This window comes from Haematobia irritans, chromosome 1, assembly GCF_050003625.1.
Source record: "Haematobia irritans isolate KBUSLIRL chromosome 1, ASM5000362v1, whole genome shotgun sequence".
Lineage (NCBI taxonomy): Eukaryota > Metazoa > Arthropoda > Insecta > Diptera > Muscidae > Haematobia > Haematobia irritans.
In genome coordinates this window covers 90,980,907-91,000,643 of record NC_134397.1, presented here as the reverse complement: position 1 = coordinate 91,000,643, position 19,737 = coordinate 90,980,907, and the positions used below count along the sequence as shown (strand labels likewise).

The window sequence follows — 19,737 nt, the reverse complement described above, 5'->3', positions numbered from 1 at the left end:
ACGGCCGTATATACTTGTTTAAATTTTTTGTTATTATTACAGTAAATATATTTATAGATGTGCACGTGAGCGAAATTTCACTTACGCTCACGCGCATTCACGAAGAAATATTTATACTCACGCACGCCATGTTAGTTGAATTCACGTTCACGCAAATTCATGAAATGAAAAGTTATACTCGCGCACTCTCTCGCACGAACAAAGTATATGTCTCACGTTCCTGCATGATTGGTGTGAATCACTACAAATCTCGTGACTCGATGCAGTGACTGATCAATAAGTAACATTCTTAACTCATGACGGAACTATTAGCAAAATTCAAATATGTTTCACAATGAAACAACGGACTTTATTGAAATCTTAAGCGTGATAAAATCCGTGAAGGTGATTAAAATCGGGGAGCTTGAATCGTGACGTGAATTTGTTCGTGAGTGTGATTTTTTCTTTTACCTGTCTGCGACAAATTTTTCTTTAGTCCCATTCACCCACATTCGTTTAAATTTCATTCACGGCTTCGCGTGAATGATTGGTGATTCACGAAAATGTTTTGTTTTTTTTTTTGTTGTTCTAAACCCATGCCAGTTTAACTGGCGGTCTAAAAAACATAAGTATAGTAAAGGGCCAATATTCGTGCTAATCCACCAGTATGTTGCCAAAAATGCTGATATCTTCTTCTTCCCTTTTTACGATTCCTTTCAAATTCCTCTTCCACATCATTGCCGCATTCCTCGTCACTGAGACATCCTAATCGAAGTTCAAAATTTGTTTAATGTCATTGTTTTTCAAACCTTTTTCTCTTGGCCCCATGTCCAAAAATATGTAATTTTACTATCAATTTTGAAAAATTTCTCACTTGTTGTTTTTTGACTATTCTAAGATTTGACTTCCACAAGTATTTTACTTGATATGTACTACAACAGATTTAATAAAAACGTTCAATACTATTGTTGTAAATTTTGAAAAAAATCTCATTTCTAAAAACCATTGTCCAAATTCGCAAATATTTTTTCTTGAGCCCCGTGCGTATTAATGAAAATAAACATTCTAAATGACAACCAAATTAGCTGTTTTTTAATTCAACTCAAAGATAACACTTGTAGCTTTCGATGCCGTTTTAGTTTTATGAACAAAAAAACAAAAACAACGCTGACAGTTAGTCTCTAAATACAAAAAGTTTCGAAATGGTCGAAATGGTTAAAAGCGGTACGAATTATTAGAACGAGATGAGACGAGGGAACGAGTTGAACGATAAATCCAAATCATTACGCTGAACGATTTAGCCCAAGACTAGCATGAGGGTCGAAGAGAAGAATCCAAATTTCCATATTTCCACCAATAATTCAAATAATTTGGTGAGAAGCATACGGATAATTAGTATATAAAGATATCTTTGGACAATATTGGTATAAAAGTATGACCACATAACCAAAAATGTACAATATCTGTATTTTTCTACCCTCCACAAAAAATGGGGGTATACTAACTTTGTTATTCCGTTTGAAGCACATCAAAATATTCCTTTAGGTATAGCCCCCATATAAACCGACTCCCCTGTCAAAGGCAAACCTTCCTCGATGTGGCAAATATTTTGACGTTTGGATAAATTGGAAATCGCCTAAAGCTATGGTTATAAGGCGCTGTCTGGACATCTACCAATGTATATCATTTTGATCCCTTACATCAGTACTAAAATAAGAAATATTTTGTAACACACAAAATACAAAAACTTTTACAATGGAGAGTTTCTTCTGATATAGTGGGATTTATTTTTGTAACAGTAAAAATTGTATAGAAAAAAAAAACTTATTTCGATGTAACCATCATAAAACAGAGTCACTATTTTTCACTATGCAGACATGTTTAGTCGCTATTCTCAAAAGAAATACACCATTTAAATTTCGAATTAAACTAACTATCATAATAAAAGTTACTATTTGCAAATTTCATAAACAAATTATGAAAATATTTATACCCTTCACCACTACACTAAAAAAAACAACCAGGAAGAAAACTTTCGGTTCATTTTAGAAAATTTGAACTAAACACACGCAGAGAAAAATAATGATTGCCACAATCATATTCGGAGAGCAAAATAATATGACAGGAGCTATTTTTGCGGCGACCATATAACATTTTCACTTGCAACCATGTTGGATCAGTGAACATGGTTCTAAGAAAAATATAATTGTCCTCATTTAAAATGTTATTACATTGATAGAATTTTGTTTGAATCAAAAGCAATGGCCACGATCTAAAATGTTATGGTATTCGTCAAAAATGATTTTTTTCCACTTAAAAGAACATGGTCACAACCTAAAATGTTTTGATCTTTATGAAAAACAACTTTTTTCGTCGTCGAAAAAAGGACACCACTTGAGAAAAGAAAACACAAAATTAGCATTATTTATTTGTTTTTATTTATTTAAAAACCAATTTATTGTTTATTAGTATTTATAATGTCATGCAAGCAAACATCACATAATTTTACACACTCTATTTTGGTTCAATTTCAACAATAAGTAATCATTCCATGTTTACGTCGTGCCCATCAAATGTACAAACACAGGCATCATGTAACTGCAAATACAAATAAATTATACCATGAAAAATGCGGAACAAAAAGCAGGTACATTTTTTCAATTACACTTCCCTTTTTTGTGTTCACCACGTGTCACTTCTGAATAAATAAATTAAAACAATAATTCCGTATTCTCCGTCCATGCCAAGCAACAATCAACACGTGACTGGCGCGCAAAATGAAAATCGTGTCTACCTGCTCAATGTTTTTATAAAATTCTTTTCGCTGCAAAAAGGTTAAAAACTTAAATGGCCACCAAAAAAAATGTACATGGTCTTTATGACCATGTAATGGTTCTAGAAATGTCTATACCTAATCTATAAAAATATTTTTTTTTTCCCTGAAAAATGTCGAAAAATTGAATGGTCAGGTACATGCTTTTCCAGACCATGTAATGGTCTCAAATTCTATCATTTAAATAGTAGGTTAGGTTAGGTTAGGTTAGGTTAGGTTAAAGTGGCAGCCCGATTAAATTTCAGGCTCACTTAGACTATTCAGTCCATTGTGATACCACATTTAACTAAAAGTACCTATTACATATGGGCACTTCTAGTCTTAACCACTGAACCTTCTCTATTATTAACTTTTGTGGAACCAACCAGATTGCTCCAAAAACATTAACAAACTGCTTAAGTTAACGTTTTCCAGGTCAGCCAGTAATCTAAAGCTATATGCTCCTAAAATTCGCTTACGCCTTACACAAAAAGCAGGACACTCACACAAGAGGTGTTTAATTGATTCCTTTTCCTCCACGTCATGACAGCTTATACAATAGTCATTATACTTCGCACCTATAGTTTTTGCAAATTCGCCTATCAGGCAGCGACCCGTTATAGCAGATATTAGGAGTGCTATCTGACGCCTTGAGAACACTAGCATATCTAGTGTGCGGTTTAAGTTTAAATGGGGCCATATTTGCTTGGTGTCGTTACAACCCTTGCAATTTTCCCATCGAATATTGGCCATCATAACAGCCTTCTCACGCAGTAAGAGCTTGCAGGTGGCCAGAGGCATACCAACAGATTCTAGTTCCCCTGGAATATGTAAGGTAGTTCCTAGCCTTGCTAACACATCTGCTTCACAGTTCCCCGGTATGTTCCTATGACCAGGCACCCATATTAGGTGAATATTGTACTGCTCAGCCATCTCGTTGAGAGATTTGCGGCAGTCTATGGCCGTTTTTGAGTTAAGGAACACAGAGTCCAAGGATTTTATTGCAGGTTGACTGTCTGAGTATATATTAATGCCAATATTTGTTGGAACATTACTTCTCAGCCAATTCACCACCTCTCTTATTGCCAATATTTCAGCCTGAAAAACACTACAGTGATTAGGTAATCTTTTCGCTATTCGAATTTCCAGATCTTTAGAATATACTCCGAACCCCACTTGTCCATTCAATTTGGAGCCATCAGTATAGAAATCTATATATCTTTTATTGCCCGGGGTCTGTGTACACCACGCCTCACTGTTGGGAATTAGAGTTTCAAACTTTTTGTCGAAAAGTGGTTTTGCCAGGGTGTAATCCACTACGTTAGGCACATCTGGCATTACTTTGAGGACCGAACTATGACCGTACATTTTTTCCGACCACAGCGATAGCTCGCGCAACCGCACAGCCGTTGTTGCAGCTGACTGTTTGGCCAATATGTCTAAAGGCAATAGATGTAGCATGACATTAAGGGAGTCTGTTCCTGCCTTACTAAATGCGCCTGAGATACATAAGCTCGCCATACGCTGAACTTTATCTAAACAAGTCGGTTTCTGAAGTGCCGGCCACCAGACTACAACACCATATAGCATTATAGGTCTAACCACTGCCGTGTATAGCCAATGCACAATTTTTGGTCTTAGTCCCCACTTTTTCCCTATTGCCTTTTTGCACGAGTACAAAGCTACCGTGGCTTTTCTCGCCCTCTCTTCAATATTAAGCCTAAAATTCAGCTTCCTGTCCAAAATAACGCCAAGGTATTTTGCACACTCACCAAAGGGAATTTCAGTACCCCCTAAGGAAATGGGCCTAACCGTGGGAGTTTTGCGATCTTTGCAGTACATGACTATTTCTGTCTTTGCTGGATTTACACCAAGACCATTATCTTTCGCCCATTTCTCAGTCATCCGGAGAGCTCTCTGTATAATATCTCTGATTGTGGATGGGAATTTTCCCCTGACTGCTAGCGCCACATCATCTGCGTATGCCACCACTTTTATCCTTTCTTTTTCTAGAGAAACCAGAAGGTTGTTTATAGCAACATTCCAAAGAAGAGGTGATAGAACTCCTCCTTGGGGAGTGCCTCTGTTCACATACCTTTGTATGTTTGCTTGCCCTAGTGTGGCTGAAATACGTCTCTTCATTAGAAGTTCGTCTAACAGCCTAAGAATACCTGGATCAACATTCAGAGTTGTCAGTCCATTTAATATCGAGCTCGGATGGACGTTATTGAACGCCCCTTCGATGTCTAGAAATGCCACGATTGTGTATTCTTTGATAGATAGTGAGCTTTCAATAAAGCTGACTAGTTCATGTAATGCGGTCTCAGTAGACCTGCCCTTCGAGTATGCATGCTGTCGTTTCGAGAGCAAACCTGAATCCACGGTAGTTCTAAGATACATGTCTATCATCCTCTCCAGGGTCTTAAGTAGGAATGAGGATAAGCTGATTGGTCGGAAATCCTTCGCACTCGAGTGAGAGGCTTTTCCTGCTTTAGGTATGAAGACGACTTTTGTTTCCCTCCACTTTTCTGGAATATATGCTAAGTTTACACATTGTTTATATATCACCGTCAACCAGGGGATAATTCTTCCAGCCACTGCCTGTAACTCTTGTAACTTTAAATAGTAGAAAATGTTTGCGGCATTAGAGAACCATTTAAATGCTTATTGCCAGCATACATTTTTCTCTGTTCGAAAATTATTTTTACAAAGACAAAATACATGGTTTTTGCGACATTTATATGCTCTAGATAAGTATTAAATGGGTGCGGCAACAATGCCCAAATATGTTTTTTCTGTGCGTGCAGTATTGCAAACACTGGAATCTCACTGATGTCACAAAAATAAGTAAATATTTTTCGAACAATTCAAGAAAATTTATTAGACATAATTAAGTCCAAAATTTTGTAGTTTGAAGGAAAAAATTGGAGTTCAAAATTGCAAGAATGTCTTTAGTGACATACGAAGTTCATGATGAACGCATTTGTAGTAAAATTTACAAATTTAAAGGAATAATGGACTATGTTGTGAGAAATACGAATTTATTAAATCTTTATGCTTAATTTGTGTATAATTTTGTCCGCATTTTAGTTAATTTAACTAACGTACGCAAAATATTATTGGAGTAAAGGAAATTTTCTCCAAACATAATAATTCAATGAACTAAAATAAAGTTAAATTGGCTTTAGTGAAATAGAGAGTTTAATATAAAGACATTTTTTAGCGACCTATCTGGCCTTAAATCTAGGATCAATAAAATTAAAATTAGGATACAGATCTCTTTTATCAAATTTTGTTTCTCTTTTCGCGGTATATTAAAAAAGCTATTCACGTACAAACAAATACCTATTTAAAAATCCAAATTTTAACCGATATCTGAAAGCAAAAAAAAAAAACTTTAAACCAAAGATGCTAAATCCTCAAAATAAGTCTTAACTTATATTTGAAGCGTTTTTATCTTAAATCCAAACATTCAATATTTCAGCTATTTTAAGGACTATTTCTTTAAACCAAAATGTGTTTCTTTACTTTAAAGAAAGTTTGCCTTACTTCAAAGACATTCTCTAAGGTCGAGGGACGTACATTTACAAAATGTCCTAAATTTAATGAACAAAAATTTTGAAGTAAAGATTCTAAACTTAATTTTAATTAAAATTTAATTATTTTAAAGAAATTTGTCCTTAATATTTTGTAAAGTGCGCATCCTTAAATTTAGGTTGTGTAATCTTTAATATCACGTTAATATTTTTTTCAGTGTATTTACCTTTTCTTTTAAGAATTTTTATATTTTCCATTTCTTTTTTCCCAACAGATAACAAAGGAGGAGTTTGTTAACTATTATGCGTCAATAAGTGCGTCCATAGATAACAATATGTACTTCGATTTAATGATGAGGCGTGCATTTGCTCTTTGAAATACATCTTGGAAGGATGGAAATTTTGTTGCCATGCGAACGTATCTTCAAAGTCTGTGCTTAATATTTTATGGAATATCGAATATCTGCCTACATTAAATATAAATGTTCCAATAAATGTTTTCAGTGAAGTTTAAATACACATATAAATATTGTTTTGCTGCATAAGGCTAGAAATTCCCAATACTTTTTTTGATTAAGACATTTAGGAGTATGGCTAAAGAACAAACATTTTGGGAGAGTGAAATTGTTTCAAAACGCCTGAAAAATAAATTTTCTGGAGATCGGCAAACTATGATAAACAAATCAAAAATATTATGTTTCACCCTAAGCATATTTTTTAAGGCTCTGAATATACAATTGAATGTGTAAATTCAATAATTGCTCAGTTGCTCTCTGGCTATTGATTGATTAACACGTTTTTGTTATGGCTCCGAGTACAAAGTTCGTTTGTTGCAGATGTTATAAAGTTATTGCAAATAATATCTTCGTAAAATGCGAGATTTGCCGTCGAAAGTATCATAAAATGTGTGCGGGTATTCAGAATGAGAATGAATATAAATTCTTGAAATCATCTGTTAATATTGTATATAATTGCGATGATTGTGTTGCAATTGCTCGAGATTTAATTTCTTCTATCTCGGTATTATCAAATGAGATTAAAGAGTTAAAGTCTCAATTTCTTTCATTTGCTAATGTAGCTAATGAGAAATCAACCCAGAAGCAACAAATAAATTTGCCCTCTTGCTCACGTATAGTTAATCAGGAGAACTATACAAATGCTCAATTAGCTTCTCACAATTCAGCCGATGCGGTTAATTCTACAAACAATTCAGCTGTTAATGTTGCTGCTAATGATTTAGAGATTCACAGCGAATTTGATCATAATTCCCCTTCGTTTGATGTAGTGGAAAGTCAACACACACATTCTGCGTTTAATGTTGTCTCTGCAATAACGAATTCAGTTGTTGCTGTCAATCGTGCTAATGAGAACAATGGTAATGTTGAAGTACTGAGAGAGAATACTGGTTTTGTTGCTCAGAATATGAGTATCCCAACGAACAATTCTAGATGGGCAAGTAATAGAAGGCATAATAAAGTGTGATATATGGAGATAATGCGGCGGGAGAATTGGAGATGGTGTCCAATAAAAATTGGGTGCATATTTCATTCTTTAAGCCGAATGTTACAGCTGAGCAAATTTTAAATTATGTTGTGAAACATACTTCTATTGATATGAATAATATGGAATGTTATAAATTGGTGAAAAAAGATGCTGATTTGTCCACTATTAAGCGCATCTCCTTTAAGTTGGGAATATGTGGGAGATATTATAATGAGCTTTTTAACCCAGCATTGTGGCCTGTTGAAGTAAAAGTACGGCCATTTCATTTTTTTCAAAGAAATCAACCGGTGGCCGCCGATATATGAGACATAATGGGATGTGTGGAAGCTTAAGTTTGAAAATATATTACCAAAATCTTGGTGGAATGCGTACTAAAACTAATGACATTTTTAATGCCTCTCTTGAATCTGAATATGACGTTATTGTACTGGTAGAAACATGGTTGAATGCTGATTTTTTAGATGAAGAGTTATTTGATTCGAAATTGTTTTGTGTTTACCGTAAGGATAGAGATTATCTAAAAGCAAATTGTCTTAAAGGGGGTGGTGTTTTAATAGCAGTCAGAAGAGCGTTGTCAACCTCGAAATTGGTGCTTATGAATCCTGATACTATAATCGATCAAGTCTGCATTGCAATAACAGGCAGTAATGGAATGCTCATTCTATCGGTTTCATATGTTCCACCGAATAGTAGTGATTGCTTATACAATGCTCACATTCAAAATATAACTGATTTATATATGAAATATTCTCATTCTCAATTTCTAGTGATTGGTGATTTCAATCTTAGCAATGTAATTTGGTCCTTAAAATTAGACGCTGATGTATTATGTCCACATAATGTAAACAAAACTTTTGAAATTGATGTTATTGATGGTTTATATTCTTTGAATCTAGTTCAAATTAACAAATTCTTCAATTGCTTATCTAAATTGTTAGATTTAGTATTCATAAGTGAGGATTTGAAATGTATCGTAGGTGAATGTTTAAATCCCTTTTGTAAGTCGGACATGCATCATGTGCCTCTAGAGTTAGAGGTTACATTTTATTCTTACTTTAAACTAAGCTCAGATAGTCTCAAGCTTGATTTTAATAAATGTAATTTTAATTTCATAAATAGGTTGATGGGAGATATTAATTGGAGTCATATTTTTCATAACCGCAATCTTTCTGAGTGTTACGAAAAGTTTAAATCCATTCTTAATGATTTAATTGAATCCTATGTTCCGCGTATGAAGGCTAAAGTATATAAGTTACCTTGGTACACCAGGCATTAAAAAACAAACGCAATAAACTTTATAAGCGATATAATGCAAATAAAAGTACTGCGAATAGAGATCTCTACATTAATTCGCTTCGTGAGTTTAATTTCTTGAATAAGTTCTTATATAAACAATATATGCTCAATATTGAGAATGGCATTAAAGAGGATCCAAAAGCTTTTTGGCGTTATGTTAATTCTAAAAGAATTCATTCTCATTATCCTTTTGTTATGTTTTTAGATTCTAAAGTTTCCACTTCAACTATGCAAGCTGTTAATCTCTTTGCTGATTTTTTTAGCTCAAATTTTGTCTCTAGTGACCTTTTATATAATTCTCAAGTAAATTATAATGCTGCTGTTGGCTTTTCTTCGCTTGATATAAGCATAAATGATATACAGTTTGGGATTTCTAAACTGAAACCGTCATATCGTGTTGATTCTGACGGTTTTTGCGGATTTTTTCTTAAAAATTGTGCCAGTTCTTTGGTTGAACCATTGCTGATGTTGTTTAGAATGTCTTTAGAAGAAGGTATTTTTCATGACAGCTGGAAGTTGGCGTCGATTACTCCGATTTTTAAATCGGGTGCTAAGGATAATATATCCAATTATAGACCTATTTCTAAATTATGTAATGTTAGTAAAATTTTTGAGCACATTGTGTTTGAGAAGCTATACTTTGCAGTAAAGTCCATTATTTCCCCCTTTCAGCATGGATTTGTCCGTGGAAGATCAACTACAACAAACTTAGCTTTATTTTCCCATTATTGTATCTCTAATTTTGAGCGTGGTTATCAAGTTGATACAATATATACTGATTTATCCAAAGCTTTTGATAAAGTGTCTATTAGAATACTTATCCAAAAATTAGCTGCTTTAGGTTTTCATTCTTTATTTCTACAATGGATTAAATCTTATTTGCTCGATAGAAATTATTTAGTGAATATTGATGACTGTTGTTCTTATGTGTATGTTGCTACATCTGGGATTCCTCAAGGTAGTATACTGGGACCTTTGTTATTTGTTTTATTCTGAAATGGTCTAAAATTTTGTTATATGCAGATGACCTGAAGTTATATATGCGCATAAGTTGTATTAGTGATATACGCCGTCTTCAAGAAGATCTAAATAGTCTTGCAGATTGGTGTTCTTCCAATTTCCTGACGATTAATGTCGGGAAATGTCGCAAGATCTCATTCTATAAATGTAAAAATCCAGTTTTCTATGACTATAAACTCAATGGATATAGTATTGAAAGAGTTGAGGAGGTTAAAGATTTGGGTGTTATATTTGATTTCAAATTTACGTTTGTTAGTCATATAAATACTATTATACCAAAAGCGTACTCCTTACTCGCTTTTATTAAGAGAAATTGTAAACATTTCAGGGATCCATATTCACTGAAATTAGTATATACAGCATTGGTACGATCTCATCTTGAATACTGCTCATGTATTTGGAGTCCTTTCTAAGGTATTTATTCGGGACGCATTGAAAGAATTCAAAAAAGATTTATTAAGTTCGCATTACGTTTTATACCGTTTTCGGATCCTTTTCCTTCTTATATTGATAAATGTCTCTTGAAAATCGAAGAACATATTTATCGCAAGTTTTCTTGTTTAAAACAATCTCTTGTTTTATTGATTGTGCTCAACTTCTTGAGTTAATTTGATTTAATATACCGCAAGATCTTTGCGTAGTAGAGCTTTATTTTATACTTGTATACACAAAAGTAATTATTCAGCAAATGAGCCTATTTCTCGTGCCTTAAATGAATTTAATAATATCTTCAATTGTTATGAACTTGATTTTAGTTTAAGTTTATCAAAGTATTTAGAAATTCTAGAATTCATATATTTTTGATTTTGATATATGTATAATTTTTAAGTTTTTTGTCTGTAAGGAATTCTTGTAATCCAAAGACAATGAATAAATAAATATTTATTCATTTATTTATTCATTGTCTTTGGATTGGAATGAATAATATTTAGACAGAACCATTTCAAAGTTTCAATTTTGCTCATTTATCCATTAAAAAATATCTATCTCACGCAGAGCACCACTTGCTCTCGTTTGATTCTCTCACAGTACCACTTTGATATCTTCGTTATCTATCTCCGTCGCCATCTTTATTTTTATACCCTGCTCCACACTGTGGAACAGGGTATTATAAGCTAGTGCATATGTTTGCAACACCCAGAGGACGAGATAGACACATGGTGTCTTTGGCAAAAATGCTCAGGGTGGGCTCCAGAGTCGATATAGCCATGTCCGTATGTCCGTGAACACATTTTTGTAATCAAAGTCTAGGTCGCAGTTTTAGTCCAATCGACTTCAAATTTGGCACAAGTATGTGTTTTGGCTCAGAATAGATCCCTATTGATTTTGGAAGAAATCGGTTCAGATTTAGATATAGCTCCCATATATATATTTCGCCCGATATGGACTTATATGGCCCCAGAAGCCAGAGTTTTAACCTAATTTGCTTAAAATTTTGCACAAGAAGAACAATTAGTACTATAGTCAAGTGTGCCAAATTTTATTGAAATCGGTTCAGATTTAGATATAGCTCCCATATATATCTTTCGCCCGATATGGACTAATAGGGTCCCAGAAGCTAGAGTTTTACCCCAATTTGGTTGAAATTTTGCACTAAGAGTACAATTAGTAGTGTAGTCAAGTATGCCAAATTTTATTGAAATCGGTTCAGATTTAGATATAGCTCCCATATATATCGTTCGCCCGATTTACACTCATATGACCACAGTGGCCAATCTTTTACTCCGATTTAATTGAAATTTTGCACAGGGAGTAGAATTAGCATTGTAGCTATGCGTGCCAAATTTGGTTGAAATCGGTTCAGATTTAGATATATCTCCCATATATAGCTTTCGCCCGATTTACACTCATATGACCACAGAGCCCAATTTTTAACTCCGACCAATTTTTAAATCCGATTTAGTTGAAATTTTGCACAGGAAGTAGAATTAGCATTGTTGCTATGCGTGCCAAATTTGGTTGAAATCGGTTCAGATTTAGATATAGCTCCCATATATAGCTTTCGCCCGATTTACACTGATACGACCACAGAGGCCAATTTTTTGCTCCGATTTAGTTGAAATTTTGCACAGGGAGTAGAATTAGCATTGTAGCTATGCGTGCCAAATTTGGTTGAAATCGGTTCAGATTTAGATATAACTCCCATATATAGCTTTCGCAAGATTTACACTCATATGACCACAGAGGCCAATTTTTTGCTCCGATTTTGTTGAAATTTTGCACAGGGCGTAGTATTAGCATTGTAGCTATGCGTGCCAAATTTGGTTGAAATCGGTTCAGAGTTAGATATAACTCCCATATATATATGTTTTTCTGATTTCAACAAAAATGGTTAAAATACCAAAATTTTCCTTGTAAAATCACCACTGCTTAGTCGAAAATTTGTAAAAATGACTCTAATTTGCCTAAACTTCTAACACATATATATCGAGCGATAAATCATAAATAAACTTTTGCGAAGTTTCCTTAAAATTGCTTCAGATTTAAATGTTTCCCATATTTTTTTACTAACATTGTGTTCCACCCTAGTGCATTAGCCGACTTAAATTTTGAGTCTATAGATTTTGTAGAAGTCTATCAAATTCTGTCCAGATCGAGTGATATGTAAATATATGTATTTGGGACAAACCTTTATAAAGGGTGATTTGTTAAGAGCTTGATAACTTTTAAAAAAAAACAAGTATATACAACAGTAAGTTCGGCCGGGCCGAATCTTAAATACCCACCACCATGAACCAAATATTAGGGTTTCCTTTGAAATTTCAGGAGGGCTTGAGGACTTGAGGACACTACCCGAAGATAAATTTAAAGATTTCACCTATGAGGACTATATCAGATTCTGGATTTATAAGAACCATTTTTGTTTGAGGTTTAGAGGAATCATTAACATCTCTTGTAAGTGTGCAAGAAAATTATAAAATAACGTCTTGATTTGAAATCTTAAATCTGTAGAAGTAAAATCTGGAAATTTTACATTGAGTTTCAAGCAATTTTCATGATCAGTGCGCCTTCTACACCCTCAAGAAGTGAAGTCGGTCTATATGGAGGCATTACCAAATGGACCGACAAAAACTTAATCCGATACACGTTTTTGTGAGCCTAAAATACCAGAATATTTACAATTTCAGGCATATCAGATAAAAACTACGGTTTCTAGAAACCCAAGGAGTTAAATCGGGAGATCGTTCTTATGGGGGCTATACTAAAATATGGACCGATACTCACCATTTTCGGCACACCTCTTTGTGACCCGAAAATACCTCTAGATTTCCAATTTCAGGCAAATAGAATAAAAACTTCGGATTCTAGAAGCCCAAGAAGTAAAATTGGGAAATTGGTCTATATGGGGGCTATACCAAAATATGGACCGATACTCACCATTTTCGGCACACCTCTTTATGGTCCTAAAATACCTCTAGATTTCCAATTTCAGACAAATTGGATAAAAACTACGGTTTCTATAAGCCCAAGACCCCAAATCGGGAGATCGATCTATATGGGGGCTATACCAAAATATGGACCGATACTCACAATTTTTGGCACACGTATTTGTGGTCCTACAATACCTCTAGATTTCCAATTTCAGGTAAATTGAATAAAAACTGCGGTTTCTATAAACCCAAGAAGTAAAATCGGGAGATCGGTCTATATGGGGGCTATACCAAAATATGGACCGATACTCACAATTTTTGGCACACATATTTGTGGTCCTACAATTCCTCTAGATTTCCAATTTCAGATAAATTGAATAAAAACTGCGGTTTCTATAAGCCCAAGAAGTAAAATCGGGAGATCGGTCTATATGGGGGCTATACCAAAATATGGACCGATACTCACAATTTTTGGCACACGTATTTGTGGTCCTACAATACCTCTAGATTTCCAATTTCAGGTAAATTGAATAAAAACTGCGTTTTCTATAAGCCCAAGAAGTAAAATCGGGAGATCGGTCTATGTGGGGGCTATACCAAAATATGGACCGATACTCACAATTTTTGGCACACGTATTTGTGGTCCTACAATACCTCTAGATTTCCAATTTCAAGTAAATTGAATAAAAACTGCGGTTTCTATAAGCCCAAGAAGTAAAATCGGGAGATCGGTCTATATGGGGGCTATACCAAAACGTGGACCGATACTCACCATTTTTGGCACACCTCTTTATGGTCATAAAATACCTCCAGATTTCAAATTTCAGGCAAATTGGATAAAAACTACGATTTCTATAAGCCCAAGACCCCAAATCGGGAGGTCGGTTTATATGGGGACTATATCAAAACCTGGACCGATATAGCCCATCTTCGAACTTGACCTGCCTGCAGACAAAAGACGAGCTTGTGCAAAATTTCAGCACGATTGCTTCATTATTGAAGACTGTAGCGTGATTACAACAGACAGACAGACAGACAGACAGACAGACAGACAGACGGACAGACGGACATCGTTATATCGTCTTAGAATTTCTCCCTGATCAAGAATATATATACTTTATATAGTCGGAAATCGATATTTCGATGCGTTACAAACGGAATGACAAACTTATTATACCCCCGTCACCATTCTATGGTGGTGGGTATAAAAACGCATAAAATTTGCAAAATCTCATCGGTTCTTTATTTGAAACGTTAGATTGGTCCATGACATTTACTTTTTGAAGATAATTTCATTTAAATGTTGACCGCGGCTGCGTCTTAGGTGGTCCATTCGGAAAGTCCAATTTTGGGCAACTTTTTCGAGCATTTCGGCCGGAATAGCCCGAATTTCTTCGGAAATGTTGTCTTCCAAAGCTGGAATAGTTGCTGGCTTATTTCTGTAGACTTTAGACTTGACGTAGCCCCACAAAAAATAGTCTAAAGGCGTCAAATCGCATGATCTTGGTGGCCAACTTACCGGTCCATTTCTTGAGATGAATTGTTCTCCGAAGTTTTCCCTCAAAATGGCCATAGAATCGCGAGCTGTGTGGCATGTAGCGCCATCTTGTTGAAACCACATGTCAACCAAGTTCAGTTCTTCCATTTTTGGCAACAAAAAGTTTGTTAGCATCGAACGATAGCGATCGCCATTCACCGTAACGTTGCGTCCAACAGCATCTTTGAAAAAATACGGTCCAATGATTCCACCAGCGTACAAACCACACCAAACAGTGCATTTTTCGGGATGCATGGGCAGTTCTTGAACGGCTTCTGGTTGCTCTTCACTCCAAATGCGGCAATTTTGCTTATTTACGTAGCCATTCAACCAGAAATGAGCCTCATCGCTGAACAAAATTTGTCGATAAAAAAGCGCGAAACACATTTCGAACCGAACACTGATTTTGGTAATAAAATTCAATGATTTGCAAGCGTTGCTCGTTAGTAAGTCTATTCATGATGAAATGTCAAAGCATACTGAGCATCTTTCTCTTTGACACCATGTCTGAAATCCCACGTGATCTGTCAAATACTAATGCATGAAAATCCTAACCTCAAAAGAATCACCCTTTATATAGCCCCAAAACATTTGACGGATGTGATATGGTATCGAAAAATTGAGATCTACAAAGTGGTGCAGGGTATAATATAGTCAGCCCGCCCGACTTTAGACTTCCTTTACTTGTTTGTTCCATTTTTATGTTAGCCTGCAATCAATGCAGGTTGGTTTAGTGTCCAAATTGTTTTTACTATATATTATTACAAATTTACCCGTGCTTTTTAGACAAGAAACTCTAATAAATATTGTTTTAATTTAATTTTTTTCTCTATTCTCTCTTGCCTTATCTGACGTTTCTAAACATATACAGCAATCCCTCGATTTACGTCATCTCGGTTTACATTGTTTCGATTTACGTCGTCGATTTTCTTGCCAACTTTATCAGAAACGCCTTCCATAAGTGAAATAAGTACCAACGATGATGACATCGAAACATTTACGTCGGGTTACGTCGTTTCGATTAACGTCGTAAAATTCCGGGACCGATCACGACGTAAATCGAGGGATTACTATATATGTTTATAAAGGGTGATTCTTTTGAGGTTAGGATTTTCATGCATTAGTATTTGACAGATCACGTGGGATTTCAGACATGGTGTCAAAGAGAAAGATGCTCAGTATGCTTTGACATTTCATCATGAATAGACTTACTAACGAGCAACGCTTGCAAATCATTGAATTTTATTACCAAAATCAGTGGCAGAAAATCCGCTTTTTTATCGACAAATTTTGTTCAGCGATGAGGCTCATTTCTGGTTGAATGGCTACGTAAATAAGCAAAATTGCCGCATTTGGAGTGAAAAGCAACCAGAAGCCGTTCAAGAACTGCCCATGCATCCCGAAAAATGCACTGTTTGGTGTGGTTTGTACGCTGGTGGAATCATTGGACCGTATTTTTTCAAAGATGCTGATGGACGCAACGTTACGGTGAATGGCGATCGCTATCGTTCGATGCTAACAAACTTTTTGTTGCCAAAAATGGAAGAACTGAACTTGGTTGACATGTGGTTTCAACAAGATGGCGCTACATGCCACACAGCTCGCGATTCTATGGCCATTTTGAGGGAAAACTTCGGAGAACAATTCATATCAAGAAATGGACCGGTAAGTTGGCCACCAAGATCATGCGATTTGACGCCTTTAGACTATTTTTTGTGGGGCTACGTCAAGTCTAAAGTCTACAGAAATAAGCCAGCAACTATTCCAGCTTTGGAAGACAACATTTCCGAAGAAATTCGGGCTATTCCGGCCGAAATGCTCGAAAAAGTTGCCCAAAATTGGACTTTCCGAATGGACCACCTAAGACGCAGCCGCGGTCAACATTTAAATGAAATTATCTTCAAAAAGTAAATGTCATGGACCAATCTAACGTTTCAAATAAAGAACCGATGAGATTTTGCAAATTTTATGCGTTTTTTTAAAAAAAAAGTTATCAAGCTCTTAACAAATCACCCTTTACAAATTTTAATGTGTAACCCCCATATGCAATAAGGTTACAGAATACTTCAAGCCTACTTTTGCCATATAAATTCATTCGATAAACTGTCAATAAATTGTTTTACCATATATAAATCCGTAGACATTACATTTAAGAAAATGTGATGATGATGTGATAATATGGAGTACTATATTAACATATATGTCCCAAACATATTATACTAGTTTATGAACATTATATGCTTTGCAATGCTCTTTCTTTATGTCATCTCCGATCTGTATGATATAAATTTTGTCGTTATATTCGATAGGTAAACTCGTATTTAGAGTCTCAACCGTAAACAGATATTTTGAAACCGATTCTGAACTGTGTTCTTTATCTACACCGAAAGAACTTTCTTCGTTAACTTTAGGAAATTTTCTTCTTTAGTTATTCTTCTTCATTATAATTATTAAATTTTCTTAGATATTCACAAATTTTACGAGGAATATACGAATTTGTACTTCTAACGAAAATATTTTCTATTCAATCGTCGAACGGAACGGACGTGTTTTTCAATAGCGGATAAACTCATCGTAATAGGTACCTACTAAGAATTTCAAGTGTGGTGGGATATTAAGCCACCATGCAGCGAAATTCCAAGTCATCCACTGGGTTGCTAACTTCAGGGCCCAGTGGACGGGTATCGACTGGAGTTATAAATCTGGGCAATGACCAAGAGTTAGGCCCAATTAGTCGACCTGTAGACGGGTCGACAGGTGGCGACACTATGACAAGTCGAACTTTTTCTAAGGTAACGACATCAAAAGGAGGTAATCCCTCACGAAAGAGATTCAAGGAACGCAGAAATGTTTGTTTATCCTAAAGAGGTTAGGATCAGTCGACCCAATCACGCTGTCGGCTAAGCAAAGCGATTCCTTAAAATGGGCTCAAGGAATTCTTGAGACTGGAAAAAGGGAACGATCGCCGGATGAGCTGCCATCCTCCAAAAGGGATCAAAGATCGTTTGCCTCAGTTGCTAAAGACAGCCTTGTGATGGCTATCATTAATAAAGGAGCATTGGACGGTATGGTTCCAAAGCAAAAATGGGGGGAAATTGAGAATGCTCTGTCTGTCGTCTACTCACAGGTGCTGGAAAAGTTTCCCGGCCCAGATCCTCGACACCAAGAGGCTGGTTGGTATCAAGGACGATTTAAGCTAGTCGCATTTGAGGACCAGAGGTCTATAGAATGTTTTAAAGCTGCTCTGATACTAATTGGTGAAGTTTGGGAAGCAGCTGCTCTAGAGTTAGTCGAGAAGAAAGACATACCGGCTAGACCTAGAGCACATGCGTGGATTCCTGCAAACCCTTCTGACCCTGAATCTATTTTAAATACACTGAAACGATGCAATCCAGATCTTCCAACAGCCGATTGGAAGGTTGGCCGTTTGGATGAAGTGGATGGACCAAGACGGCATGCAGTGTTTATATTGAACACTCATTCTTTGCCACATCTAGCAAAGTCCCAGGGCCGTGTATGTTATGGCTTTCATTATATCCAAATGAAGGTATATAAAAGCGATCAGCTAAAGGATTCAGAAATGGACAAGCCTCTGTCTGAATCAGAAGTAAGCGGATCCTCTTGCGAAGTCGAGGGAGATACCAAAGTTGAAGACATGGATAGACACCGTATGCGAGAGGAGGTTTCTATTGCCTCAGAACTCATCAAAGTGGAACCTATGGTTATTGCGAGAGTCACCGAGATCTCTGAAGAGAACATTCTTGATGACTCGATTGAAGCGTCTGATGTGACGGTTGTTGAAAATCTCGATGGTCCTACGGATCCTCCAGGTAAATCTTCATCATTGTAAGGCTGCATGTGCTGCCTTAAAAGTTCTCCTGATGAAAGGGGGCATAGATATAGTTCTTATTCAAGAACCATATGTTTATAGAAACCAAATTAGTGAATTAAGTACTCCGGGGTTCAAACTATTGCAGTATGTGGTAATGATGTAAATCGAGCCTGTACAATTGCTAAAAACGAGCTCAACTTGTTGCTGCTTCCTTCAATGTGCAATACAGACACTGTCGTTGCCAGTTTAGAAATATCCAAATGCAAATATTGGGTATCTTCGGTCTACATGGGACATGACAGGGAGATGCCTCCATATGCCGTTAAGACCTTAGTGGAGGAGTCACTGAAAACAAAGACGAAACTCATTATGGGATGCGATGCGAATGCACATCATAGTATATGGGGAAGTAGTGATACTAATGCAAGGGGAGAGTCGCTAATAGAGTTTATTTTGCGTACTAATCTGGTAGTTTGCAACAAGGGAGATGCCCCAACCTTTGTCACTAAAAACAGGCAACAGGTTTTGGACATCACCTTGGCCTCGCAATCTCTGAATGAAATGATATCTGAGTGGCAGGTTTTAAGTGAACACAGCTTCTCAGATCATTGCTACATCAGTTTCAAATTTGATGTTCATATCACCAAGACCATATTTCCGCCAAATGTTAGGAAAGCTGACTGGAATAGGTATAGGGAATAGTTCAATATGATGATACCGGAAATAACAGAGACAAATATGAAAAAATGTGCAAAATATCGAACACGCAGTGAGCGGATTACTAAGGCCTTCAACATCTCACTGAAAGCTGCATGCCCTAGAGGAAAGCCAAGGGGGAAACATCGACCACC

General features: G+C 35.9%; 1 protein-coding gene across 2 annotated transcripts in view; it reads left to right on the top strand.

Annotated features, from left to right (window-relative positions):
* The window catches only part of LOC142221409 (calcyphosin-like protein), a 36,287-nt gene extending 29,433 nt beyond the window's left edge, over positions 1-6,854 (top strand). For both annotated transcript variants that reach the window (XM_075291126.1, XM_075291127.1), the window contains exon 6: positions 6,603-6,854. In XM_075291126.1, the coding sequence (XP_075147241.1) occupies positions 6,603-6,704 (102 nt within the window). In that variant the 3' untranslated portion in view covers positions 6,705-6,854. The remainder of the gene's footprint in view (positions 1-6,602) is intronic.
* The last annotated feature ends 12,883 nt before the right edge of the window (positions 6,855-19,737 follow it).